The sequence below is a fragment of the Melospiza melodia genome, chromosome 4 (genome assembly GCF_035770615.1).
Source record: "Melospiza melodia melodia isolate bMelMel2 chromosome 4, bMelMel2.pri, whole genome shotgun sequence".
Lineage (NCBI taxonomy): Eukaryota > Metazoa > Chordata > Aves > Passeriformes > Passerellidae > Melospiza > Melospiza melodia.
Genome location: NC_086197.1, coordinates 13,580,717 through 13,608,562, shown reverse-complemented (window position 1 = coordinate 13,608,562; position 27,846 = coordinate 13,580,717). Strand labels below are relative to the sequence as shown.

General features: G+C 43.0%; 1 protein-coding gene across 3 annotated transcripts in view; it reads right to left on the bottom strand.

The window, feature by feature from the left end:
* The window catches only part of ETV6 (ETS variant transcription factor 6), a 121,192-nt gene that overhangs the window by 17,708 nt on the left and 75,638 nt on the right, over window positions 1-27,846 (bottom strand). For all 3 annotated transcript variants that reach the window (XM_063153959.1, XM_063153957.1, XM_063153958.1), the window contains 3 exons: window positions 10,290-10,454; window positions 7,217-7,351; window positions 2,218-2,760 (listed from right to left, as the gene is read on the bottom strand). In XM_063153959.1, coding sequence (XP_063010029.1) covers window positions 2,218-2,760; window positions 7,217-7,351; window positions 10,290-10,353 — 742 coding nt within the window. In that variant the 5' untranslated portion in view covers window positions 10,354-10,454. The remainder of the gene's footprint in view (window positions 1-2,217; window positions 2,761-7,216; window positions 7,352-10,289; window positions 10,455-27,846) is intronic.

Below are 27,846 nucleotides of genomic sequence, written 5' to 3'. Positions count from 1 at the left end.
ACTGATGTACACTTGCAGTTTCAGAGCCACATCTCACACCTTTCATGGTCTCTCTCACACTGAAGTGGCAAGCATGGCTGGTCAAGCACTTCCATGTTAACTATGGCAGTAAAGGTGAGGACACTGAGATGAAAAACACATTTATGATGACATAAAAAATAAAACACTTATTGGCAAGAGCAGAGAGGTGGGTGGGAAGCAGGTAGAAAGCTATTTTCTTTCTAGGGGGCCTAAGTATTGAATTCAACAGCTCCATTGAAGTTAACATCAGGCACGAAGCACGGGCTGTCTAAATGCTTGGTAGTAATCCAGTTTTTATCACCTATAAATTAGCTGTGAGCTCTTTAGAGGGTGTCTCTACAGTTCAGGGGCCATTACAATCCAACCAGAGAAGCAGTGGCTTGTACCTGTGCAGCAAATGAGCCATGTGAGCTTTTGCAATTAAAGGACTTGGGCACCGACAGAAGTACACTGGCCAATTTATCAGCAGAAATCTAATCAATCTAACCATGAGCTCTGTAATTCCCCAACCCTGGGCCATAAAACACTGCCCTCATCTGAACCAAATGCTTGAACACACTCCAGGTTTTTCTGGCATTAAATAATTCACCAGCTATTTCAGGTATGCCACCCTTGCTTGTGAGTCTCAGCCAAAACATGGGCCTGAAGGTGAAAACACCTGAATCTACAGGTTTAGCTTTTGGAAAACATTTCTCATGGCTACACATACTTGCCAAGCAATTGTGTTAGGCCCAGATTTCCAAGGGCTTGGGCTCTGTTGCCCTGCAAACCACATAGGGATAGAAAGGATATGGGAATTACTAGGGCTGGTGTCACTGGACCCACTGCACAACGTGCAGAAACCAAAGAAAATTCATAAGAGTAAAGTAGAAAAATTACACCACCACATACTCCCCATATTTTTTCCTACATTTATATCAGACTTGGGTTTATTCTTAAAGAATGTTTTCCTCTGGAAAATAAAAATTAACTGCCTTGATCTCCCAATAACACTTTCTGGGAAGGAAATCACCAGTGATGTGACCAGTAGGGTATTTTCTCTGCCATAACTTTAAGTATATTTATTAACCTGCTGAGAATTTTGTGGGTAATAAAAATCAAAAGGAGAGAGACAAATGTCAGCCTGGCAAAAATGTCAAAGGATTAATTTCTGTAACTCATCCTTCTGTTAGTGAAAGGATCATGGTCCTTGCTGTGCTTGATCTTGACTAGATAGTAAGATATGTATCTTTGGAATTTAAAGTGGCAAATCTTAAAAAAACAGAAAATCTTCCTCATTAAAACTGAGGCAGCACGACATCTGTAACAAATTTAAGGCATGTAAGGACAAAAAAGAACAAGGTGTTTGTAGCTCTGTGGACATGTGTAATACCTCACAGGAGCTGGGGATCACATCAGGTCACTGCTGACACAACTGCATGGAATCTTTCTGGGTGTGGTGTGTATTTGCATCTCTCAAAAGAAATTGGTTACTGGGGTATTCAGCGTATTTCTGAAGTGGTTGGATTCCTCTTCCCCCTCTCCCTGTTTACAGTTCCCATTGGAGTACAAGAAACATTTTCTGTAACCTCAGCTTCCTGATTCAGTGGTTGTGATGTCAGTTATTTACGATAACAAAAGTGAGACAATGCCTGTGGTTTGTGTGGGACAAAGCCAACCTCGTTTCTGTAAAAAGGGACAGTCCTGATGTGAGGAGCCCAGGAAAGGCTATGAAGTAGGACTCTGAGGTGATATTTCATTAGTCCTGCCAGCTTCATAATGGCCTTGACACTGCATTATTTCAAAAGCCACTGACAGAGGGTTTCTTCATTTCCACAGGGCTGGACACTAATGTGAATTGAACTCTTGGAAAATTCTCTCTTTGCAGAGCAAGGCTTCAGAGATAGGTATCTTGGGAAATGAATGGATTGCTAGTGGGTGGAGAGGTAGCAAGTGTCAGGATGCAAATGTTTCAATAGCAATTACACATTCTGTGGTCACAGGCAAGTCATTCTGCACCTCTGCTTACCTGTCATGAAACTCATTTATTAATACTGCACTGCCTAAGCCACAGATGTAGTGAAACTTGCACAATGCCAGTAAACTCTTGATGTCACAGAGTAGCAAAAGGAAAGAAGAAACCCTTAAAACAAAGCATGGTTAGTTATGAATGAAGAGTCCCAGCTTTGGTGTAGCCTGTAGAATCATGTCCCTTACCTGCTATCCTGCCGATGGGCATGGCGTGGTCCTCGGGAGGGGAGACAGACACCATGATGTGGTTCATATAAGCTAACTCTTCTCGGTGGGACAGGTTGATGGGCTTCACATCCCTGTGCAGCCCATCCTCAGACAACCTCGGTGGTTTGAAATCGGAGTGCCTGGGGTTCAGTATCAAAGGATGCATGATTGGGCTGGGCATCAGCTGGATGACCCTGGTGTTCTCCTGGCGAGGGCTGGAGGGCTTCTGGAGCACCTCGGAAGGAGGCAGGCAGTGGTTGTTTTCTACTGGGGACACTGAGAGAGGATAGGGCTCCTGCTGGCTGTTGTCATGCTGGTGCCTTGTCCCTGGCATCCTGTCGGCCGGGGACATGCGGCGCAGGGTGCTGTCCATGGGGGACCTGAGCGGGCGCTGCTCGGGGTCTGGCGATGGACGGTGGTTGTTGGTGATGGGCGACCGCGAGCGATGCAACAGTTCAATGGTTGGGGGGTTGTGGTGGACTGCTTCTGCAGATGGCCTCGGGGTTCTCTGCGCAAAGCTATCTGTGGAGGAAAAAAACGGCCCCAAAATACAGATTGTCTATTGTGATCAAGGTGTAGGATCTACTGCTGACAACTTGTAAATGTTTTTTATTTATGTGATCAGTAAAGTTCAGCATAAATGCAGATAGTTATTATTTCTACACAGAATGAAAACAGTGAAAGCCATCTCCCTCCACCACCATGTTAAAACAGTTCCTTGTGAAACACACTAAGAGAAATCCCATTTTGAGGAGCTGAATGAACACTTGTGAAGAAAATGGGTTTCTGCACAATTTTTTTGAAATTCTTCTCCTGCCACTCATGCCTCTCTGTGTCATTGCTCTTACTACCATAATGAGCACTTTAAGGTAGAAGGGAAAGAAAAAAAGGGAAAATGTCTCCAGGAAAATACTGGGTATTAAGTTTTAGATGGTAGAGGCTTAGGTCAAGGTCAAGAATAACTCAGTTTGAAATATGAACTGGGTTGTTTAAAAAACCCTACTGGTAGGAAGCTCTTTATGAAACCCTCTACTTTATCCCTGCCTTAATTTAAAGAGCACGTTACATCTTCATAAGGACATTTTCATCTTGTTCTATTTAGTCTGTAGTGTCTACTGATGGATTGCCCCACATAAGCACTTACATGTCTCCAGCAGGAGGACTTCTAGCAACACTTTTGCATGAACACACTTTCCCAGCTGTGATGCTTAACACTACTAAGGAGATAAATCACTAACAATCCTCTCACAAAATTAAAATTTTTGCCAGCGTAGATTTTCAGGTTAGCTAAGGCCATCAATTTTGACTTGGGAAACTACTGACAAAGAGGAAAGTACCACCAGAGCTACAGTGACTAACAGGTTTTTATCAGAAAAAACAAAGATCAAATTTCAGTGCTGTTTGTTGAAAGCCTTGGGTGATAAGAGAAGGAAACTTCTGGGTACGTGTCAACAACTGAAACAAGCAGCTGCCTATTTGAGGCTGCCTGTTTGTTCACTCCATTTTCTCTGAATATGAAATTATTCTCTTGCTGTCTTGCCAAGGCAGTGATACCTGTTTGAAAACCCAGTTGAGGTGAAGACTGAAGGGCTCCTGCTGCTCTGGAAGCCAGGCAGGCATCAGGAGATGGATCAGCACATACCCAGGGAAAGACCTGAACAGGAAAAGCTCAAGTCCTGAGAAAATGCAGTGCCAGGCAGTGACACAGCATCTGTACCAGAACACTGAAGTTGACAGGAAAACCTGGAATTTTAGGCAGAACCTACATTGCTCTAGAGTACTTATTAAACACACCTGTGGCCCCAGACAAGAAAAATGCATTTGTAGGGCTGTTCAAGATACTCAAAATTGAAAAGGTGGAAGACATGAAACTCCAGAGCTGTATGTTGTTCTTGCTTAAACCCAAACACTTTTAAATACAATCTGGCCAGCAAATGTGGGATAGCCAAAATGAAGATCAAAGAGGGAAAATTTACAACTGTACCTACCCTGTGTGGCTGTCTTTCCTTAAAGTCCCCTTTCTTTGCCACAACAGAAAGAAAATCAACTCCCAAATTTTACTGTGTCCTATCTTCTACAGACCATCCACCCCCATCACTGTACATTCAAATGTACTGGGCTCATTCTTGGCCTGTAAATACAGACCAGAATATTCTGTTGTTTGTCCTATTTATTTAATGCCTTGGCTGAAGGGAGCACCTAACTTTAAAGTAGAAAGGAATGTCCTACTGTGCTTTTCACCAAGCTCTCTGGAAACATTAGCTGGGAAACTCCAAACAGAGGTGTTCCTACCTGTCTGCTTCCAAACCCTGGTGATGCTGAACCTGGACACACAGGACAGAAAGTAGAGACCAAGGAACTCTGGGAAAAGTAGGAAGAGGAAACACCACTTTCCTTCAAGATCTTTTTCTTAAAGTACTTAACAAAAGAATCCTCTTTTGTTTGGCCAAAGATGCAGTTTGCCATAAAACAATTCCAACTCAGCTCTAAGCAGGACTGCTAAAAATGACCCTGAACAGAATAAAATCCTCATCACATTCATTCCTTGGCCCATCTGGTGATTGTAAGCTGAGCACATATGGTATATAATTTCAGGCAGCACTGGATTCACTCTGGATCTTCATTCCAAATGAGCAACACTTTTCTTGAAGACAAAGCTGTGAAAGGAAATTCACCTCCCAGGAAATTTGCTGACCTACCCATGCAGGGATGGGTGGGGCTGCACTTTGGGAGTGAGCAATTGCTGGCATGGCAGTCCCAAAGATTGGCACTCTGCTTAGCCTTGAAAGAAGTGCAGGGAATGACAGTGAAAGCTTCCTGCATGGCATCCCATCCAGTGACTCAGAGCTCTGTCAGAGGGACCACTGGAGATGAAGGTAATTCACTTTCCATTGCTCATCCCTCTGCAGGGACAGAGCCCATTCCAAGCCAATATCCTGAACTGCAGTCAATTGATTTCTAACAGCCAAACCCCCTTTGTTTAAGCCTAGTAAGAAACCACTAGAGGGAAAGCATTTAAAAGCAGGATCATAAGTATAATCCATTAGGAAACAGGCAAAAGAGCCAGAAGATGGAAAAGATCAGTGCAGTAAGGAGAGATTGTAATAAATACACATCACCTGTGAAGTTTAACCACTCAAAATGGGGCCAGGGTAAAATCTGTCCCCAGTGTCAGTCTGTGAGTTAGCCTGGGTTAAGTTCTGCTCCTTGCATTCATTCTCCTTTTTTAAGTTGTATTTTGCTGAGGCAAAATGAAAACTCAATTGTGATAGTTTCTCCCAAGTGACCTTGTGAAACAGGAAGAAGAAGTAATGTCAAAATAAACAAATTCACCTGCCTGTAAATTTTTGGCATAGAGATTTTTGATTGCTCAGTCTTGTGGCAGGCAAGCTGTAGTTTCTTTTGCTTATTTTGAAGTTCTTCTCACAGCAAACCAAGAACTAATTTTTGTCATTATAAAGAGAAGTTTTAAGTAATAACACAGAGTTCTCTGAGAAAAGCAGTGCTGTTATCAGCAGCCAGAGTATTGTAAGGAAGAAATCGAAGTTGTTTCTTAATCACTAGATTGTAAAATACATTTTTTAAATGACACACATGAGAAACCAACTGATTATCTCTGTGAAATCCTCTCTAGTCAAAGTTGCTCCATATGTTAAATGTAGGAGTGTCTGAGAGAGCAGCTAGTATTTCTGTTTGAAATTTAGAGTGGGAACACTCATGGGTGAAGGCCAAGCTTGAGGAAAATACAGATTTTGCTAATGGTCTGAATACAGTGGGCAACTGTCTCTGGCTCAGCTCTGCCAAGTGAACCTCAGCTAACCTGGAGTATTTACACAGCTGTGTGGAAACACTTTGGAGTGTCCTTTTTCCACCTGCTGCTGTCCTGCTCTTGGCTCAGTCTCAGGGTTTTGCTGGTGCCATTTGACTCTGGCTACCTCAGACTGGCCACAGGCAACTTGTACAGGTCTGACAGCACCCCTGAATCTTCTCTTGCAATCCCATGTTGAATCCTGAAATAGACTCATGTCAAATAGGATAAGCACACCTTTTCTCCAGTTAGCAAAGACCAGTGTGACATCCTAACTCAAATTCTCTTCTCCTGTTTACTCAAAAAAAGAGTAACACTACTTTTTCCTCGATTTTTAAATTGAAAACTGAATTAATTTTTAATTGAAAAATATTCTTCTGCCTGATACTTTCGTGGAAAGGACTTCTGAAAAAGTTTGAGTTTTATATTTTTCTATGATATACCCAAGAAATCCAAGAAGTACTTCAATATGTGTATTTTTGAAGAAATTAAAACATCAATTTTCCAGTGAAAAGAAGCACACTTGCATTTTCCAGTAGAAGAAGCCCAAATAAGCAATTCCACAAACTTAACTATTCTTTTTTCATCACCTCTGATAATCATGGTATGTGTGCACACTACTGAACCTAAGCAAGTAATTCTGATAGTAAAAATGAGAGAAAACCTGCAGAAGCCCACTTCTCCCATCAGGAATTGTTCAACCAGGCCAACAGCTGAGCCATGTGATGGGCTCAGTGCCAGGAGCTCTGGCATGCTGTCCTGACAGACTGCCAGTGAAGTGGCTGGGAGCTGGATATTCCCCTCTGAGCCTGCCCTCCCTTGCCCTGCCAACAACTGCATTTAGCTGCATCTCCAGGATACTAAAAGTCCACAAAGCAACTTTGTCTACCTAACTGGGTGTGAGGAAAAATGAATCAATAGGGTCAATAAAATGCTCTGCTTTTAAATCTGTATCAGACATAGCTTTTAAAGGTGCTTTGGAGACAGAACAAAATAATAGAAGATAAATGGAGAAGGGCTTGTTGACTCACTAGACCACTTGATTGTTCCAAAGCTATGGAGTCAGAGAGAGGAGAGCAGCTTTATTTAAGTAACTTTGGGTCAAGAAAATGACATAATTCCTATTTGCCTCTGTAAAGGCAGCTCCTGTAAGAATGAGACAAGAGTTACCTTCATCATGATTCTGGTGCAATATGACCTCTGGCTGAGCATGGATAGAGTTCCCAGGGTGGAAGAAGGGTGTGAAGAGCATCCGAGCTTTCCTTTGCTTCAGGATTTGCTGAAGGAGTTCATACAAAACATCACCTGAAAGACAAACAGCAGGAAAAAGGAAATGAAAATGTAAATAACTGATGAGAAGACTCATTTAGCCATCTGATGCATGAATTCATGGCTCCTGGGTGCTATTTTCAGACCCAAAAGTGCTAGCAGTAAAATCCTGCATTTCACTGCTATGCAAAGTCCTCTTGTGAAAGGGAAAAAAGGCACATCACACCTCTGAGTGTGACTGTGGCAAAACAGAACAACATTCCCTGGCACCATCATTGTTGTATCTTTCCCTAATGGCACAGAACACCACAATATCCAGAACACCAGTGGACTAACTGCTTATTTTACATCTTTTATAAATTTCATCTTGCATGGATGACCTTATTCCAACATCTACACCAAACACATAAGGTACTTGTGCATTTGGTCTGGTGTAACTGGTTGTGCATTTCAAAGTGAAACTGCACATCACAGGATAGGAAGTCTCTTGAATTTTCATTCTGCCAGCTCTTTTGTATGTCACTGCTCATATTACAGAGGGACAGGCTGCAACAATTACATATTATCTGAAAAACAAATTAGTGAAGCTTCATTTAGGAAACCTTAGATTTTCTGGAAGAGTTTTCTCAAACATGGGGCTTTTTTACTAGTTTATTTTGAGTAGTTTCTATGAGATTGTACTACTTGTCCCTTGTCTCTATAAATTGCCAATATTCTAATTTGTGGGCAACTTGAGTTTCTTGCTGTGAAACAGTTAAAGCCATACTGCTTTCCACAGTTCTGTTTCCTTTGTTTTAACATCTAGGCTGCTTTTACTGTCTCAGCAGTGACTTTAGGGCATTTTTAAAAGGTGATTGCAATATCTGAAAGCCTAATTAAAAACAAAGCCTTGAGCATTCAGTTACATGAAAGTTTAAAAAGTGATTTTACCACATAATTTCCATCATTGAATGCAACAGTGGCATAATCATAAATAACTAGTGCTGTAACACTCAGAGCAATAAGGTAGCAAATTTGTACCTCTTTTGATTGACTGGACAGACTAGTGAAAACATCCATAAAGCTGTCTGTGTTTTTGGGTTTTTTTTTACCTAATGAAATAGCTGAGATTTCTGTATCACTCAGATGCAGCAATGTTAAGATGATGAAAAATGTTTTGTACTCTCTCCCTCCCTGGGCAGCCCTGAACAGAACAGTGTTGGAGCTGTGAGCCCCTTTCTTGGCAAGACTGTGGGAGTGATGCCTTTCTCCTGCTTTAACCATCAGGGGAAATGATACAGCTTTCATGTGGCCTCAGTCTGGAAAAACTTAATGCCTCTGTGGCAAACATTATTTCACAGTTCTTCAATTTCACGTACAGTTAATTCTGGGAAATGCTGAGCTAATGTCCCTTCACCTACAGTTATCTCAACTTTTAGGGACTGACTCAGATAACCTCCATGAGGTTTATTATCAGTGGGGAATACCTGGAGGGAAGGAAGAGACAAAATGCAAGGGAGGAGGCCTTTAGCTGGGTTATTTCGTTCCAAATTCAGCTTAACCTTCTGAATAAAGTGAGATTTTGCAAGTCAAAGGCTCTTCTCTGGGAACACTCTATTTCCAGCCTAGAAACATTTTTAATCCTGCTTATTTCAAGTGCCCTCACAGCACACAAGGGGAAGAATAGGAATATAACTTGCAGGCAGGAAGGGGAGCTGCAGACAACATACATAAAGGTGTCCCTTGCTGTCCTTGCCCACATCCCTGCTTTCAATACTCTTTTTGCTTCAAGCAGGGCTAATTTTTACACCAAGTGGTGTACCAGATTAAAAAAAAAAAAAAAAAAAAAAAAGACAAAGAAGGAGACTTTTTAGGCATTAGTTCTCACTAATGTATTACAATGACAACAGACATTAATGTTTGGGCTCTTCCATACAAAATTAATCCTGGATTTGAAGCACGTCCTTTAAAAACTTTATATATATTAAACATAAGCAACAGTTTGTGAGGCAGATTCTGCAGGAGGATGGTTGTGGAGAGTGGCCAAGCAGGTTGGTGCAGAATCAGCCCCAGAGTTTGATTATCAGCTGGATCCCAGCAGCACCAGCTGTACTCCTGCACCTTGTGAGCCTTGCACTGGAAGCCTCCTCACAGCAATTCTGTCACCACTTGGTCCAAGCTCTTTAATCACCTACAGTGATTGAAGTGCAAGCCTTTCTATTTAACAGGAGTACCTCGTGTGGTCACAAAAAACAAAGTTCACAACTCATATTTAAACATCCCTAACAAAGGAGGGCAGAGGCTTACTCTGACTGTACAACTGGAGCAGACAGACCACAGGGGATACAAATACAGGCAGGCAACACACACATTTCTAAATCTCCTTTGTGAATAAATGAAGACATAATTTGAGCAATAGGCAGGCTGATTCACACACCTGTCTGTGCTGTGCTGAGGGCTGGACTCCAGCAGATGTGAGAATATGGTAAAGCAAAGCAAAACCCACAGGGGCTGTTAAACAGAGGCAAAGTCCCCAAGGAAGGAGTTTTGCAGTCACTTTTAGCAGCACCTCAGCCAAGACAACTGGGAGGCAAAATGCTAATACAGGCTGCTTAAAGAGGCTGGAGCACTTGATTGACTTGCTGCTGTAGTTGGGTCTGTGAACAGATAAGCCTTTACAGGGACAGCTGGAAGTCACAAAATGCTGCCAGAGCAGCTCACTTTCTGGGAGCTCTGCAGGAAGTTTTAACTATAAACAGGTTGGGTGTTTGGCTTTGAATTTGCATTCAAATATGCCTACAACTCAGGTATATCAGGATTTCCTTCTCTCTTTGTCCTTTTAGTCCTTGCCTCATACAAGTGTCTCTGTCCTCCCTTTCCCCTCCCTTTCCCAGTCCACCTCAGCAAATGTGACCATTTCCTCCTCTGACCCTCTTCAGCTTTTGCTGCAGCTTTCTCTCTCTTTGCAATGACAGCTTCTGTGAGTAATCCTCACCTGAATGAGGGGACCTGTATCGAAAGTCCTCTTTGGTCAGGAGCAGCAGAGCTTTGCCGTTCATCTCGAAGGTGCTGCTCTCAATGGGCCTCAAGGAAAACTCCTTCTCTGCCCACTGGAGCCACTGGGCCACATCTTCCCTGCTCCAGTAAACTGGCTGCAAACCTGGGCAGAAAGAGAGCACAGTTCTGTTACCAAACTGAGACAAGGCACAGGAACAGGCAGACATCACTGAATCCCCCTTTTCTCCCCACAGCATAACATACAGAGTCTCAGGGCAAAGGGAAGGAGAGCAATGCCATGTTGGTATAGGATTACTCCAAGCACTGGACTGCAAAATACTTTGGAACTTTGGTTTATCTGAGACACACTGAGAACCAAGAACTGACTCAGCAGCCTGAAGAAAGCTCACAGGACATTATTTCATTCCAGGTTTCCACTGTGCAAAAGGATTTTCCTCCACGTGCTCCTTCTGATGTGCAGAGCAAGCAGCAGGAAAAGTCCTTGGTGCCATCCATCCTTGGTGTGCACATCCTCTCTTTTTTTTACAGAAAGCTCTCTCTTCACACCCATGTACATTCATGGATCAAGAATAATGAAAAGGAAAATTTGTCAAAGGCACGACAGCCATGGCTTCTCTCCAGGTGGCTGGGGTGGGGTCTGTAAGGAAGGGCAGCTGGAATACAGCCCCTGTAACAGAGTGATTATCAGCACATGTACTGTGGAGAGAGGTGCATTCTCACAGGCCCACCCCTTCTCCAGGTGCCATTATGTGAGCAGGTGCCATTCCCACACTGGAGAGGAAAGCCAGGGCCAAGATTGTGCCCCCTTTGGCACTGCTTTAGCCTGTGTTTCCTGTATAGCAATCAAATATTACCACTGGAACTAGGTCCATGTAAAAGGGTAGACAATTTTTTAGTAAAATAGTAGGGATATTTGGTTTGGGGACAGATTTTCCAAGGTGCCAAGGAGAATTTGGCACTGCCTTTCTGCCAGCCAGTTTGTACAGTTTATACAGCCTAGGCTATTGTGTTTACCCACAGAGGCCCAACCACATTACTATCAAAGACATTTTGCCTGCTACCTTTATTGGGCCTGGGCAGAGAAGCTTGGGAGGTATGACAATTCAATATCTGTTCTACACACAAATTTAAAATAGCTTCCTTCCCCTGGAGAGAAGGCAGCACAGTGAAGAGCTGTTTATACCCAAGTTGAGAGATTATCTCCAATCCAATGGGCGATAAAAGCTTTATTTTCCTTTCCCCCTCATGAGATGACTCATTGTTTGACTTGCTACAAAGCTTACCCACTGTGCATAGGAACATAAAATTTGCCATATCTGATCAGATCTCTGGTACACAGCCTCTGGCAGGAGCCAATACCTTATGCTTCAGAGGAAGACGAACCTCCCTTCCTTATATTGCACCTGGCTGATTGTACACTGCACATGGGAAGAAATTTCCTTCCTGGCACACCATCCTCTGAGATCTGATTACCCTCCTCCTACCAAGCACTAAAAGAAGCCTGAGAGAGTTGTACCACTCTTGTTTGGGTTTGGTTTTTACTTCTTTAACAGATAGGCAACCCTTTTATTTCTGTTTTAGCAAGAGGTAACATGAAGTGAATTGCATTCTGCTGCTTTGCCAGATTCCCAGACAACGGCTTTGGAAAGTCCCAGAGCCACAGCTGCATACAGAACTGAATCTCTGTCAGAAGAGGAATTGAGATTGTGCCTGAGAAAGGGTCAGAGCTGACCTAAGGAAGGGATGCCTGCATGGCCATAGCAAGAATTTCCATTAGCTCTCAACTGTGGCATACTATTGTACTACAGAAACAAGCAGTAGCCTTTAATTATTTATGAAGCAAATTCTCTTCCCCCTGTGAATTAGGGTCTGCTTAGTGAGGTCAGAATTTTCTGTAGGACCTTTATTTTTGAAGGGATTGGGGTGAGGTGTAGATTTGCTCAGAGACATGGAAATTGTCATCTAAAATGCCAAAGTGAGGCTCATCTTCTGCTGAATTAAGGGCTGTTCCTGCAGAAAATACACTCCAGACCCCAGGCTGTTGCTGCAGCTAAAAGAGAAAGGTGAGACATGATGCAGGCAGACCACAACATAGGAAAGGGTTTTACAAGACCATCTGAGGAGTGCTTGAAATGCTTGTGTATGATTTCTTTTGCCTCCCTCTCTGCCATGTCATGCAAGCAATAAATTGCCCAAAGGAGAACTGTTGTGTGGAAATCTAACTGGCCTTCTGATGTGTACTTCACCTGATGAGGCATTAAACAAAAGAGAACATCACTGTGAAAATCAGGCTGACAAGGACAGAGCTGTACCATAATTTCAACAAGAGGTGTGTGCTCCCTTACAGATAACAATGTAATAAATAAATCTTTCCCTGTACAAACACAGATCAACACTTCCCACCTGCAGGTGACAGCACATTTTTGCCTTCTGCTCAATTAGTACAAAAGTATTGTGACCAAAGAGAGCTTTAGATTGATGAGTGCTAGACCCAGAACATCCAAATAAGTTACACAGACTGGGAGCAGCCCCATGAGCTGTGCTGGCAGCTCTGAAACAGACCCAACACTTCACACTGCAAATGAGGTCTCTGCTGGGTTTCAGTAGCACCTCTGAGACTTGTGAGAAAAGCCCCAAAGTAATATGACCCAGGACCACTTGGCTTGAAATCACTGAGAAATCAGCAAGCAGCCAGTCTAATTCAGTGTGGCTATGGCTAAACTGAGTGGGCGGATGTGCCACATCACTCCACCCCTGGGGTGATCCCATAATTAAAATACTTACATTGTGTTTGGAAAACATAAGGTGCCATAAAATAAGTAAACTGTTTTTCCCTAGATGGATTTCTTATTCTCTCACTTCCCTCCCTTCCTGCCCTGCTGCTTTCCTGGGAAGTTAGTTTCTCAAAAAACATGCCCCCACCACATGCCCATTTGTTTTGTGAGGCTGAACCAGTTCAGTCTCAGGAGGCTTTTCTAGGGGTGCACAGCAGTGTTGCTAAAAAGTGCCTCAGAAACTGTCATTCAAAAAATAATTCTTACATGAGCAGTACAGTGTCTACTAAACTTGAATGCCACCTTCTTTGACCCTTCTTAAGAAGAAGTAGTTGGTTTTGTGAAAACAAGGTCATGAGATGGTTGGCTTTGCAGCTGAAGGGATTTTACAGCACAGTGTGCACTGCTATCAGTAGGTAATGAAAATGCCTTCCTGTACTGTCCATGGAAGAAAACCTAATCCCACTTATACTATTTTTCTTCTCTGGATGCTGTTTCTTATTTTCCTCTCTTCATCTTCTTTTATTGTCCTGCTCACAGAGGAGGAAAATGGGCTCTTTTTATCTCTCTGGTTTTATTCTCTGCAGAAGCTAACAGCACTGTCTTTAACTAACAAAGATATTTACCAAGAAGAATAAAGTGAGGAAAACAAGAGCTGTGTTGCAAAAAGACAGCAGAATTTTGCCTGCTGAACCAATGGCTGAAATCAGTGCGAAGTTTTTGCTGCTTTCACTAGGTGCAGATCAGACATGGGGGATGCTGCCTTTCTACCAGCCTGCCCTCTCGGTGGCCATGGACTTCCCAGGGTGATTTTTGACCTAAGAGTCAGACCTGGCTCTGCTCCCATCTCTGCCTTTGCACCTCTGGTTGAAATCTGGCAAGCAGTCCCCATCATGGTCTCCCCATCTGTGTAGTGCAAAAATAAACAACAATAAAAACTTCCTGGACTCAACTGCTAAAGCAGGTTAGACAAAGTCAAGCAAACCATCAAAATCTGACTCCATGAGATCCAATGTATTCTCTGTCTTCTGTCAGTTTCCAAGCACCACCTCCAGCAGAGTAAAACAGTAATTTACTGACATGTTTATAGACTGACAGCTTTAGATGCATTAAACAGGGAGCAAAATCCGTGCTCACCTTTCTAACGCTGCAGGCTGATGCACTGGTGTCTCAATAGATTATCTACTTCTGCAGCTACTCCTCACCTGAAGTCCTGGTTCTCACACCTGCTACTCTGGTGACCTTATAAATGATGAGGACAATAAATTCTCACACTGCAGGGCACAAGCTGGTAACCAGCCTGAGTGCAGGACAAATCCACTCTTTGCTCCTTTCTATTCCCAAGCAGCAAAGCAAAGTACAATGGAGAGGGACTGATGGGGTAATTTACACTCTGGAGTAGCCAGTAAACCTGTTAAGCACCAACAGGAATGTACTGGTCTGTTGGACAGTTTAGGGTGATGGTCTCTGAAGAGTTCACTTCTGACAGAGAGCCCCTCAAGAAACTGAAGCATGGTCAGGCTTTGAGGACAGAAAAACAGAGTGCTCTGCTCAGGCAGTATAACCTCTGCACTTAGAACTACACAGCCAGCAATATTTTCACCTGACCACAGACTTCTGGTAGGCTTACAACTTTGTTTTTTGAACAGATGTAGCCAATCTTAAATCATGCAAAGCACTTGCACTCAGCAACCCCTTCTTTGGTTTGGAAGACAGAGTATGCATTTTACAGTATGAGTTGCTGTGTTCAGCGAATGCAACAGATACACCTAAAATGTGAAGTATAAAGTACCACAGGCTGTTCTCACCTTGACTCATTTTGGAACAATCTGAGGACACAAATCCAATGCAAAATGTGATGCACTGTGCCACCGAGAGCTGCTGCTCTGCTTTAGTTTCGAGATGAGGACACAGGCACAGGACAGCACGCACATGGAAAACAGCATTCACAGCAAGTTCTGTCTCACTTTTTGTTCCACTTCAGCTATGCTCTCCATCCTCCCCCTGGCAGGCAGGATGATGGTGTGAGAAGGGGCTAAAGACAGACCTCTCATTTATCCCTGCTTTCTGCAGGGCAGACAGAATTGTTCACACTCCCACGCCAAAAACTACTTAGCATGGTTGGGCAAACAGCAAAGGGCCAGTGCATGCAAATCAGCAGCTGGTTTCCAAACACCCAGGGACAGATGCATCATCACTGGCAGCATAGAGAAGCCAGCTCAAGTCTCTGGCTACTGTGAGCCTTTAGTGGGAAAATGATGCTGGACAAGTTCAGAACACTTGAATGTCTCCTATCAAGTAACTCTTTAGGAACTGGTGCTCTCTTTCTTTGTTATTGATTAACAAAATTTTTCCTTGTTAGCTGTGAAGTATAATATGTGCCTCTGCATGTGATGGTGTATGTCAAGCAGGAGAGGTGGACGAGGTTGTGTTTTGGTCTTAATTTCTGTATAAAGGCAACACAGTCTGGAAGAAAAGCATATGATTAGATTTAAATCCTTCTCTCAGGTTCTGCCAGAGCAACTTTTTAAAGTCCCTTCCCATCTCACATCTTTGTTTGGAATGCTGGACTGCCAAAATGCAGAGGTGTCATAGTGCTTTGCCAGTTAACATCCAAAATGCTCTGAAGTGCAAATTGTTGCACAGCTACTTCAAAGACCCTGTTTCAGCATTGCCACGGTGCTGTGTGTGCTGCTCTCTGGTTCCCTGTTCGGAGACACTGATGGTTGCTGCAGACCAGGGGCCCTGTTCTGGGATGTGCTTGGACATGACAGAGCCACCACCATCACCACCACACTGCTGCCCAGCAGGGCAGTGCTGAGCTCAACAGCAGTGTGGGATCATGCTGAAGGCCTTCCCAAACTGAGGCAGCAATTCTGTGCTTTCTCTGCTGGGGCTGCTGCATCCATCTCTGAACCCAAGTGACCTCCCCAAAGCACCCAGCACCCACAGGCTGCTCTTCAGAACTATCACTTCTGTGGAAGGTAAAGGCAGGAAGGGCAAAGATCTTGCTTTCTCAGGAAGTCTTTCCAGTTCCTCAGAGCTAACAGAGATCTGTGGCATGCCTAGCTATTCCCATGCAGATGGAGAGTGTAATTAGGGGCCCTCAGGAACTGTTCTGGGGTTACATACATGTGGGAGATGCAGCCCAGCCACAGGGCAAATCCTGCACTGCTGGTGGTCTGTGCACTTGCTGTTAGGAGTAGAGGACAGAAATCTGTGTGCAGCGATGTGCCTGACCCCTTGCTCTTTGCAGCACGTGCCCTTGACCCAGGCAGTGGAGAAGCAGTGGCCTCTCATTGCTGTTGGCTTGCAGGGACTGCCTCATCCTACAGGGGAGAGGTGGCTCTGCACTTCCCAGGCCCAGAGATAAGCAAAGGTAGAAAATGAAGAAAAAGGTTAATCCTGGCTAATCCCCAGAGAGAATTATTTGGGAGGTGTGTATGAAGTGGTACAAAGGAAATGCATGGCAGCAGATAAAAATGCCCTTTACAGGTCTTGTTGAGGAAAAAAATGATTGGATAGGGAACACAGGAGTTGTGGCAGGAAAAGACACCACAAGTGAGGCTTGCACATTCTTTAAGAAGGTCTGAAAGTGCTTGTAATCAGAATGACAAGGCTTTGAGGTATCTCCTACACTGCTGGGAACAGAGGGCAAAGCAGCTTTTTCAGCAGTAATCTGAAATAAAAGGCAGAGCTTATTTCTCCTGGTGTCCTGTTGAACAAGGAATTGGAGGTAGAGCACAAGTGCAGGTAACGCTCAGTGCACTGTGCCTGCTCTGGGGCCTCCATGTGTGCAGACATGTGCAGAAACCAACCCAGCAAAGCTCTGCCATGGGTTCCTGCCATGCTGACACTGCTGGTGTGGTGCCCTGTGACCCAGCCCTTCTCCTTTCGCTGTCTCTACAGAGACCTGGGAAGCTGACACATCTGAATCCCTCAGGGCTTCGGGGTCATAAAATAAATAAAATTGCTTTCCTAATGCAGCCTTTGGAAAGTCTGTAAGAAACATATTGATTGGAAAATGCTCGATTAGAACGAGCTCTCATACAGGGAAATAAATCTTTTCAACTGCCCACACCCTGTGCCAAGCTCAGCTTCCTGGAAGCAACCATGGCCCTTTCTGGAACTGAGGTGAAAATCCCATGTTCCATCACCTCGCCTGACCTGCTGACACTACACATGGTTTGCATTTGCTGATCAAATGCACAAGCAGGACTCTAAATCAGCTTGCTGGGCTGAGACAGCTCACTGATTAACGATGGCAGATGAAGTCATCAATACAAAACCCCACCAAATTTGAAGCCACACTATAGAATTCAAAATGAAGAATATATTCTTTCTCACTCTATGCCCAAGCCCTTTCTATGTAGAGACAAGTCAGTAAATGAAGTAACTCTCTCAGACAAAATTACTCAACTATGTCTAAGACCCCCAGCCCCAGCAAGTCAGAAAAGTTCCCAAACACTGCTGACCAATTCCTGAAGTCCTTGGAGTTGTACCTGATGTCAGACTAAAGCTCCCAGTGCAACCCCAATGGTTTAATGTGGTCAGCTGTGCTGTGTTTCTTATAACTGAGATACTATAACTGAGATCACATTTGACCCCCAGCAGCCACTAGGTCTCCCTTCTGTCTCCACTCCATCATCCAGAATGAACCTATAGAATAAGTGGATATCAGGATGTCCCCTGTGAGCTGCCCCCCTTTGGGATTAGTCAGAAACACAAAATATTACAATGACAAGCAGTTCGTAGCCTGAAACAGAATTCACCCAGGCCAGGACAAACCAGTCTAGATAATGGTACTGGTTTGTGTGTTGAAGCTGGATTTTAGGTTCTGAAAGGGAAAAGCTACCAAAGAAGTGAGCAACCACAGAGGTGATGAAAAGACCAGTGGGTTTTCTAGGCACTCATTCCATGAGCCATGTCCAAGAGCTTTTAAGAACTCTGCAGACGGCTCCAGCTTCCTTTCATGTTGCTTGCAAAGCCTTCCTAGAAGCCTGACAAGAGGTTTCCTTGCAGGGCAGGGTGAAGGCTGGCTTTTTCCATCTGGGCAGCACGTTCAGCGAAGGCCAGAGTGCAGCAGGGCTCAGGGAGCCAGGGACAGCAGGGCACTGCCTGGCTCCCACAGCTGAACACTGCTCCCACAGCTGCCCCAGCAGCCAGCGCAGCACCAGCAGTGGCAGTGGGATGGGGAGGGGGGAAATGCTGCCTTGGACCCCCTCCCTGTTACAGCCTTAATCTACTCCTGACTTCTCAACCAATTTTTGGCTGTTGTCCATGGAGCAGACATTGCTCTTCTACTGCTCCCTTCCAAAAGGAGCTGAAAGAAATGTTGTCTGTCGTTTTTTTCCTTGTATGTGCAAAAGCTATATCCTAAACAAGAGCAGCTGAGCCCTGACAATGTCACAGGGTAGCTAGCTCAAGAGACAATGCTGCCAGAAGCAAACAGTTTTGTCAGTAGAAGTCAAGGGATTATAAAAACTTTCATTTTCTTCTCAGCAACTCTTTATTGTTTCAAACCAATTTTATCTTCATCCAGGTCAAAATTCCATGTAGAAAAAGCATTCTTTACATTTTTTCTGCACTGGCTATGACCACTGCTGATATTAAGTAACACTTGCACATTTATACTACACAGTGCCTTTCAACTGCAGACAAATTAGATTGTTATATCTGTTTTACCGATGTGAGGCACAAAGGCACTGGATGCCTGCCCATACACGGAGGGATCAAATCCAGGAACTCTGTTCTGCTCCTCTTTATAATTGGACACATGCAGAGCATCTTTACATCATTTACACCTACTTTACCTTCCCACTTCTTGTATCAATTATTTGATGCATCCTGGCAACAGTAATTTTAAGGTAAACAACCCAATCCTATATTAGAAGGAATTGTCAATACATGCTCTTTCTTTCTTTTAACACAATATGGCCTTGATCTCTGGCTGAGGGGTTGAAAATTTGAAAGTAATCAAAAATAAATTGAGCTGGTCAGTCTTGACCTACATGTGGTTTTATTTAAGTCTTTTGCTTGCTACCTAATTGCTGTACAGTGCAGCAGAGTGCTCAGATTATTATCATGCTTGCACTATGTGGCAGTAATGCTGGTAACCAAATTGGAAGCTCCAGGTTTAGGAATCTGATCAACACTGCTGAAAGATTTGAAAAACTGAAGAAATAGTTGCAAGCTGCAATAAATACACAAAAATTAAGATGGTTCCTTTCAGCATTTTATCACTTTAACCTACCATCAGCTACACCACCTTGATCTGGTGGATGCAAATTTAGAGACATCCTGGAGTTCTGTAAGAGAGGGGTCAGGAGTCCTTTTTGTACAGCTGAAATCAAGTGGAAAGTTTTGAAATCTCAGTTTCACATATCAACAAAACACCACCAACAACATTATAATCCTCTGTATTAAGAAGCTGCCTTTTTCTCACAGGGAGATTTTGTTCTCAGAGGCTCACATCCTGAAGAAGTTGGGTCCCTTTCCCTTGAGGAATTTTGGCTGGGACTTTGTTTCCTAACTCAAGTGTGACTGTGAGAGCTGGGGAGGGGTGAGTGTGTACACAAAGAGCATGTTTTCCAGGCTGTTTCCAGGGAACATGGGGCCAGCTCCACCAGAGAACAGTCCATGCTGTAACAGCGAGATGTCATCTGCTGGCTTCCTCTGCACTGGGGCTCCTGAGCTGCAGCTGCACTTGTGCTGCTACTGTAAAAGCAGATTTTGGCAGCACAGACCAGAACCATGGCTCACTTTGCCTGTAATCATTAAGCAAATCACCATAGGAAAAAAAAAATTGCCATCAGCATGTGGTAAAAGTATGTCATACTTTTACTGTAAGTGATTTTGCTTTTGGATGTCTTGCTCATTCAGGCTTTGTGGAGCCCTAATGCAGGAGGGCTATGACAGCCTGCTTCAATACACCAGTACATGAGTTCTTCTGTGCTTTATGCAAAGACTTGCCTTCAGGTGAGATTAAATATTAAATTACTGGTGGAAACTGTACAAATTCCAACTTTGGACACTGCACAGTGTACTTAGTTCTGAACCACATCTTTGGAGGTAAAAGCCCACTCTTAGCATGCTGCATGCATCTCTCGCTCCCAAGATGCTGCAAACTGGAGTTCTGACATGATTAAAAAGTCCAGATTTAGCTTCATTTCTTGAAGATTCCTTAATGAACCAAATCCCTACAGCTCTTACAGACTGTCAGTCATTTCTCCAAGAAGACACTGCTGTACTACAGAAAGGTGAGGAGCTTCAAAGAACAGTTCCAGATGCCAGAGATCCTTTTCCACATTCAGGGGACAAGGAGGCCACTGAGATGGACTCCAAGCTGCACTATGACACATGACCCATGCAGGAGAAGTAACTGCATTACAGTTCCATGGGGCCCTTTAACCTTCCAGGGCAACTTGTGCTCAGAAAGGCCTCTTGTACTGAGGTACTTGTGCTTGAAATACATTGATAATGAGAACAAATTAAGTGTGTGCTCTTTGATTATCAGATGATAAATTATCATGATTATCTTTGCTGCATCTTGAGAATTGCTTCCTCTCCAGCATTTAACTCCTTCTTGCTCTGAAGCTAGTCAACATACCCACTAACTTCTCATATTAGGGCCCCAAAGAACTGGCTTGCATTTATTATTTCTATGTAAGTCATACAAAGTTGGAGCACTAGTATTTCTACTCAGAATCACTTGAAAATACTGTTACAAGGAATAAGAAATGAACTTTATCATTTGGGACAAGATCCTGTTTGGGATAATTTTTGTCTCAGTGCTGGGATGTCTGCATTAAGTACAGTGTCCTTCAAACAAGCTTTTTCTAGGTAACAGCTTGGTCAATATGTAGTGTTTAATGACTGTGCTGACTTTGTCATGTTTTCTGGCCACTACATTGGTGTGCCAGTGCATTTGGTGAAGGAGCTATGCTGTGTTCTTGATGAGAGAGAGAATCTGTGTTCATGTATATCTGTACATTGGATTCTGCCAGATCAGCTTTCTGAACACGATTAAGAGCACAATTGTACTAACAGTTAGGCTAACACAACTGTCAGGGAGGTGGCAAATTGCAAAAAGAGTAACAGCTGGATGTGGTAGCAGAAAATTGAGAAAAAGCTTCAGCTGGTATTGTTACAGAACATGTCATTCCACTGAAAAATAATGCATGGGGCTTGCTGCATCACTTGAGTTTAATCTGGATGATGTCACTGAGGAAGGCTTGCTTCCAGGAGTGGAAAAATGATTGCAATGTCAATAGAGGCAAATGATTTACCTATGCAGTTCCAGTAAAGAATCAAGCTTTGAATGAAAAGGAAAAACAAATGGATGAGCTAAATCACAAGAAGGCTGTGTCTCATCCTGCTTTTAGGGTTTCTTGCCACTGTAAAGGTGCAGTGAGAGAGGCTACAGGCACCTAGTAATGATGGGTAACTGTATTATCCCAGAATCACAATTCCTAGTGCCACATAATCCTACTGTGCTGGTACAGACACTCAGTGACCTCAACACCAGTGAATCTATCTCCAGGACTTCTGTCCTTCCCACAGGAAGCATGACCATCCCTGTGCTTGCTATGATCAAAGAACTACTGCAAATGTGCCAGGGCAAAGGGGACACCTGTCCTGGAGAGGGGCATTGTGTGCTGGGAGCCCCCAGGGCTGAGCTGGGCTGTGGAGCTGTGACAGCAGGGAGGAGTGAGGATCTCACCCCTCAGCCCCACTAACAGGGCCATCTCTCGAAGGGGTGAGGCTAAATAAGGTTAAATAAGTTTAGATACTGAGAAAGAGAATCAAATTGTATCACTTGTCAGAAATATTTAACAACATCTAATGCTTCTTTATATTGCTGACAGCTGTGCCCGGCAGCACAAAACACTGAGGCAGGAGAACCACCTGCCTGGAGGACATTACAATATGGGCAGACAGGAGAGGGAAGGGATTCAGAATAGCAGCATGATGGTGTGCATACCATGCCCATGTCCCCAGGAACCAACCCCAGGAAACTACTGGAGTCCTCATACACCTCATTATGTAGCTATTGAGAAAACAAAGTTGAAATGCTTTTTCACCAATCTGCCTAATTAAAACAGTCTTAGCTGTGCTCCCCCGTATTGGCAAGTTTTAGTCAGCTCTGTGAAGGACATTTGTCCAATTATTTTATCTTATCTATTGCAGAAATCCAGATTTGTAGGTCTGTCTGTTCACACACCACTTGTACTCACAAAAACTCAGACAATCACAATGACATCGAAGGCAGGAGAGCTACAGAGGTGTCTCCATGAAGTAATTTCTCTTCTATTTTTACAATGATTCACAACTTGCTTAGTTTACAAAGTCCAAACCAGTTTTGCTTCATTCTTTTGTATCATAACTTCCAAATCATCTCAAGTTTTCGCTCTCCTGGGAAGACTGACTCACAACCAACTTGCAAAGCTTGGAACATCATTTTTAAAAAAGACAGACTGGAGAATTAAGAAGGTTGGAAGTGAACACAAACATTAAGAAAGGATGGTGAACTACATTTTGAAGAAAGGACACCTTCTAACCTAACTTTTCAGGTTGCCTTAGCTTTCCCCTTCATGCCTGCTTTTATAATTCCTACATTACAGAAATTACTAAGCTCTCTGCTACCCATAAATACAAAGCAAGTTGACATTCCTACATCTTTTCTTTCTTCTTAACAAGTTTCAAGTAGTAGAAAACTACTTTTCTAAATACTTTGCTCACTGATGTGATTCCCTCCTCCCCCAGCCCCATGACTGGGGTCAATCAGTTTGGCATTGACAGCACGGGGCAGAAATGCAGACAGGGGCACATTGTCAATTTGAGGAGTGGGAGAAGCCTTCTTCAGTAATTTCACACAAAATGACATTAGGGAATGCAAAGTGTCAAAAATTTCCCGTGAAGCCCTGAGAAAATCTGCAAACTAGATGTCTCACACCTCTCTGGCAGATAATAAACACAGAGCATATGGACCCAAGTACTGAATGTTCATGCAAACAGAGTCCTCCGTGTTTGAGACCATGCAGAGTTTCTGAGGACAAGAATGCAGTTTCACAAAAGATTTACTCTTTAACTTTATGGATTCCAACATTCCCTTGTTATTCAGGTGTTTGGATAACCAACAATGGAAATTCAGAAAAGGTTTAGTTCTGAGCTGGCCTATTCCTTAATAAATTACAGTATTTCTTTCTTATACCTTCTTCCAAAGCTGCTGGAATGGCCATTGGTCCTGTTCAGTACTGTGTCTTCCCTGCTGTGACCAAATTTGTTGATTTAGGTGCTGAAACACTACTTCTCTCTAAGATTAAGTCTCAAAAGAAAGCACTGTGATTGATTCTTAACAAAATGTTCTATGATATCTCATTTGGGATTTTTTCTAGACTTTCTCTTCCCCCCACTACCCCTGACATGTGAAGAGGAGATTCCTCTTGCCAATCCAACCTCAGCCTTATTAATTTAGCACTGTCACAAGTCATGCTTTTGCAACTCTGCTGACGGAATCAGGTGGGATGAGGAGGAGGAGGAGGAGGAGGAGGAGGAGGAGGAGGAGGAGGAGGCTGACTCGGCAAGAGGAACCTTTTGTTTGCACGTAAATGCCTTGGTGTTATCAGAAGGAAAACAAGGAGTGAGCAGCATGCATTGTACAAAAAAAATCATGGCACAGTTACTGTTTTGCCCCCTGGTTCTTTTCAGTTTTTACTCTTTTGCTTTAAGTAATGCTGCACACATGGTTTATCTTTTAAGCCTGGGAAGCAGCAACTTGAATAAAGCAGCAATGACACACTGGATGTACCCTCAGCATGTGCACCCAACCCAAAATCAACAATTCAGCCAACCCCTTCATCTGACTGTACCCTCTGGTTGCCTCCTGACATGAGTCCAACCCCAGCTATGAAAAACCCTCACCAATATTTCATATCGACCAAAAAGTCAACCCAGCCAGCTGAATGTTAAAGTGCAGACCAATTAGTGCCTGCCCAAGGTTTTGAAAACACTGGCTTTCAAACTTGAAAAGCATATCTGCATCTCCTGTGAAAATCAGTGGTAATGGTTCTTCCTGCCATCTCCCTTCAAACTGGAAGTCAGGATGGGTGGATATCAACACCTTGAAAGAAATCTGGGACTAGTTCTGTGCCCCTGTCAAAGCCTAGTGGTTTCCTTGCTCCTTTCATTTCCTAGAACCCGTATGAAATTGAAAAAATGGTACTGGGATATCATCAGGGTGCTTGCCCTCTCCAGGATTCATTTAACACCTCTGCCAACCTCTTAAAAAGACATAAAAGAGGAGGCAATTTTTAATCTCCTTTCATGGCGTGGTTGCCAACATGCCAGGCTAAAGCTGCATGTCCTCAGGAAGAGGGAGCTGAGTGTGTCCATAGCTGTTATTTCCGAGTTGGCAGGCATGCTGGAGAGGCCTTTTGCTAGTCCTGATAAGGTCATTTGCATAACCCGACTTTGCATATCTTTTTTCCTCTTCTTTTTCTTTCTCTCTTCACTCTCTAAGTTCTCCATGTGCCAGAGAAGCACTGGGAAATCCTTATATTAGCTAATCCCAATATTCATTCTATTAAACATTTACTAATTTATTTTCATTTCCTGTAAAAAGCTGGTGTACATTTTGGTACCTCTATTCTTACACAATGTGAAACAAAGAAAATTGTACTGTTAGTGCAAAAAGAATTCTGCTTTCTCTGTATAAGTTTCTTTCACATTCAGTCAAAATGTCTGTGTGCTTTCTTTCTGTTTTTAAAAGAAAGCCTACTAATTACTTTTTTTTTTTAAATGAGCAATTGACATTTGTTCAAACTAAAAGTAATTCTAAACAAAAGTATAAGTGATATCCATACTTACATTGTAAAAATTGAGATAAATGTAAAATTGCAAAGCAACCTCCATAAATAGTGGAAAGGAAGATGAATACCAAATTGCATTAATTTAAGTCTTCTTTAAGTAATAAACAAGACCCTGAGAGCTGCATGGTTTAACTCATATTCCTGTGAGCAGTTCCAGTGATTTTAGTGGGGTGTCTCACTTGGATAACTGCCATCCAAGAAAAGAAAGGACTGAAAACCCTGTCCTCCTATTAGTCAAATTCTTTCTTAAAAATACACATTTTTATTGTGGTGTTTTTGTGTCACCTTAATTCCAGATTTTTTACTCTGGAAAGGACCATGATGAAATTTGAACACATTTTGAAGTTCTTCCTAACAAAACAAACCTTTGCCTTATTTTTCATGGCAGTTTAAAAAGATTAAGTATCTTTAAATCAGTGGGCCTGGTGCCTTGTTTGTACAGAAAGACAGAACACAGTTATTTCCCTACCTACAGCAGCTCATACTGTAAGGCCCTGGTCCATGTGAAGGGCCAGGAGATGCTAATCCTAATTGAAATCAAATGACCTCCAGCATTTAATTCAACAGGCCTGCATTATTATTCTACATAATTGTACTGTCTCAGTTGCAATCATAAACCAGGACCCCACAGTGTGCTTGGCAATGCACAAACAGGAGAGAAATACTCTTTTTGTCCTGAGAGCTTCCTTGGATTGTAATCTCCATGCAGAGCTATTAAAAGGATGTCATTTATTGTTATTTTTCCCAAATCCCCAGATCATGAAAGCTTAACAAAGGAGAAATGATGGGGTAACACCATAGATTTTACTACAGAAGGCAGCATTTTGATCTCCATGGGCAGTATTGAGGGGAAAAGGAAAACTGAGAGTTTACAATACTTGGGAGAATGGTGAGACCCCAACAAAGTTTGTTTAATACACAAAATCAGACCCATTAAAAAAAAAATGGAAGAAATTTGGAGTATTCCAAGGTTGGCATTAATCCAACCACTTGCATTCCAATTGCAGTCAAGATGCAAGTTCTCTTTTGTGTTCTGCTTTTGTAACACTTACTCTAAGGTCTACTTTGAGTTTTGGAGTAAGAAAGAATTTGAAGTAAGCAATATTTTCAGAAATTGTTACAAGAACCAGTTTGATAGCCAGTTCTAAAAGTTCTTTATTTCAATTTAGAATATTTTAGAAAAACAGCAAAAATGTTACATAGGAAGAACTTGTTTTAAAGACACTACTTTCATAGTATTAAAAATTTACGTCAAGAAAGTTTATTGACAGATAAGGTCTATTAATGACTTCAGTTCCGAACTTTACTATTTATATTTACAAAGTAAGGGTGTGAATTCTCAGTTTACTAATCTGCCAGTTGGAGCACTTCTTTGCAGCCTTGAGCTGTTTCACTTTACTTCACTGAAAATATTTAATAGCCAAACTGTAGTGATCTTGAATTTTCCCAATACTTTATCATGTTTACACACTATATCACAGATTTCCTAGCGTATCATTAGCATTACAAATTATTAAAACAAAATGACAGTTTTTTAATGAACAATACAGTGCTTTCTCCTGCCACTATCCCCTCAACTGACTAAGGTTCAACCCCTTTCCTCTTTATCAGTATTTAGTGAAGTTATCCATGCAGCCCCAGAGCCCACACTTTGCAAGCCCTGCATGTGCTGATGCATATGCAAGGATTGTATAATTGGAGGATCAAGGTTCTCACAGGCAATGTTAATTCTGACATTTCTTCACCTTTAAAACCTTAGGAGCTATAATGCAGAATAAATAGATTGAGTGTAATTTTTTCCCTTGTCTTTTAAGTATGAGTAGTGGTGAAAAAGAAAAACACCTCAGAAATTCCATTGTGGCATCATAATGAAACCTGCATGGGTCAGCAGCAGGAGGGTTGGGCCTGTTACAGCCCACTTTCAGACCTTTGGCACTTTTTGCTAAAGGGACAAGAGATACCAGCAGGAATATACTGCCATTTGTTACAGGAACCAGCACTCCAGGAGGGCATCAGACACCCTGCCATAACTTTGGCTCATTTGCCCAGCAAGTTGTGCAGCAGCAGATGTATATGACAGCAGAAGGAAGGTGGGATTGAGAAATCCATCCTCCTAGCTCAACTTCACATCCCTCTCTCTGGAATTCCAGCTGTGCCAGTGGGCAATGCTGATCTCTCTGACCCACCCCAAGTCTGAGCTCTTCTCACTGTTGCCTCTGCAAGGCAGGCTTCCCTCCTGTCCACATGGGGTACTGAGGGCACAGGAGAGAATTCCTCTCTTTCTTCAAGTCTGTTCCAGGTCTTGGGGCACTGGACGTTTTCAGAGTTCAACATCAATGTACTGATCTCTGTCCTGGCAAAGAAATTGTCAACTGCAACAGCTAAGAAGTAGAAAACCTATCAAACCCCAGTTCTTATACTGGCAACTGTCTGGAAACTTGAAAAACAAGAGGATCAACCACTCACCCCAGAAAATGAGCCTGCAATTTTTCCCAGATACTTTCGATCCATGGCAAGTTACAAAACAGGGACTGATGACCACCTCTAACTCTGAAGCTGTTTCTTTGCTTCTTTCCTGGCAGTTGCAGGCCAGTTCCTAAGAGCTAAGAGTTGCAGGCAGTTCCTAAGAGCTCACCAAGCTCCAGTGCTGCCCAGCACAAAATGACAAGAGATCTCTAATGGAGCCTGGAGTGCCATTCACAGTAAGTTATTTGACAGTCAGAGCATCCTTTTTGCACCAAGACAAAATCCCAGCAAGTGATACAAAGTGGTTCTCCAGAGACTGCCAGGGTCAGCCAAGGGGTCAAAAATTATAATGGTACCTAAAGAGGGGACCCTCCCTCTTTAGGAAAACAACTGGTAGGAGATAGGCAACATTATCAAAATGTGC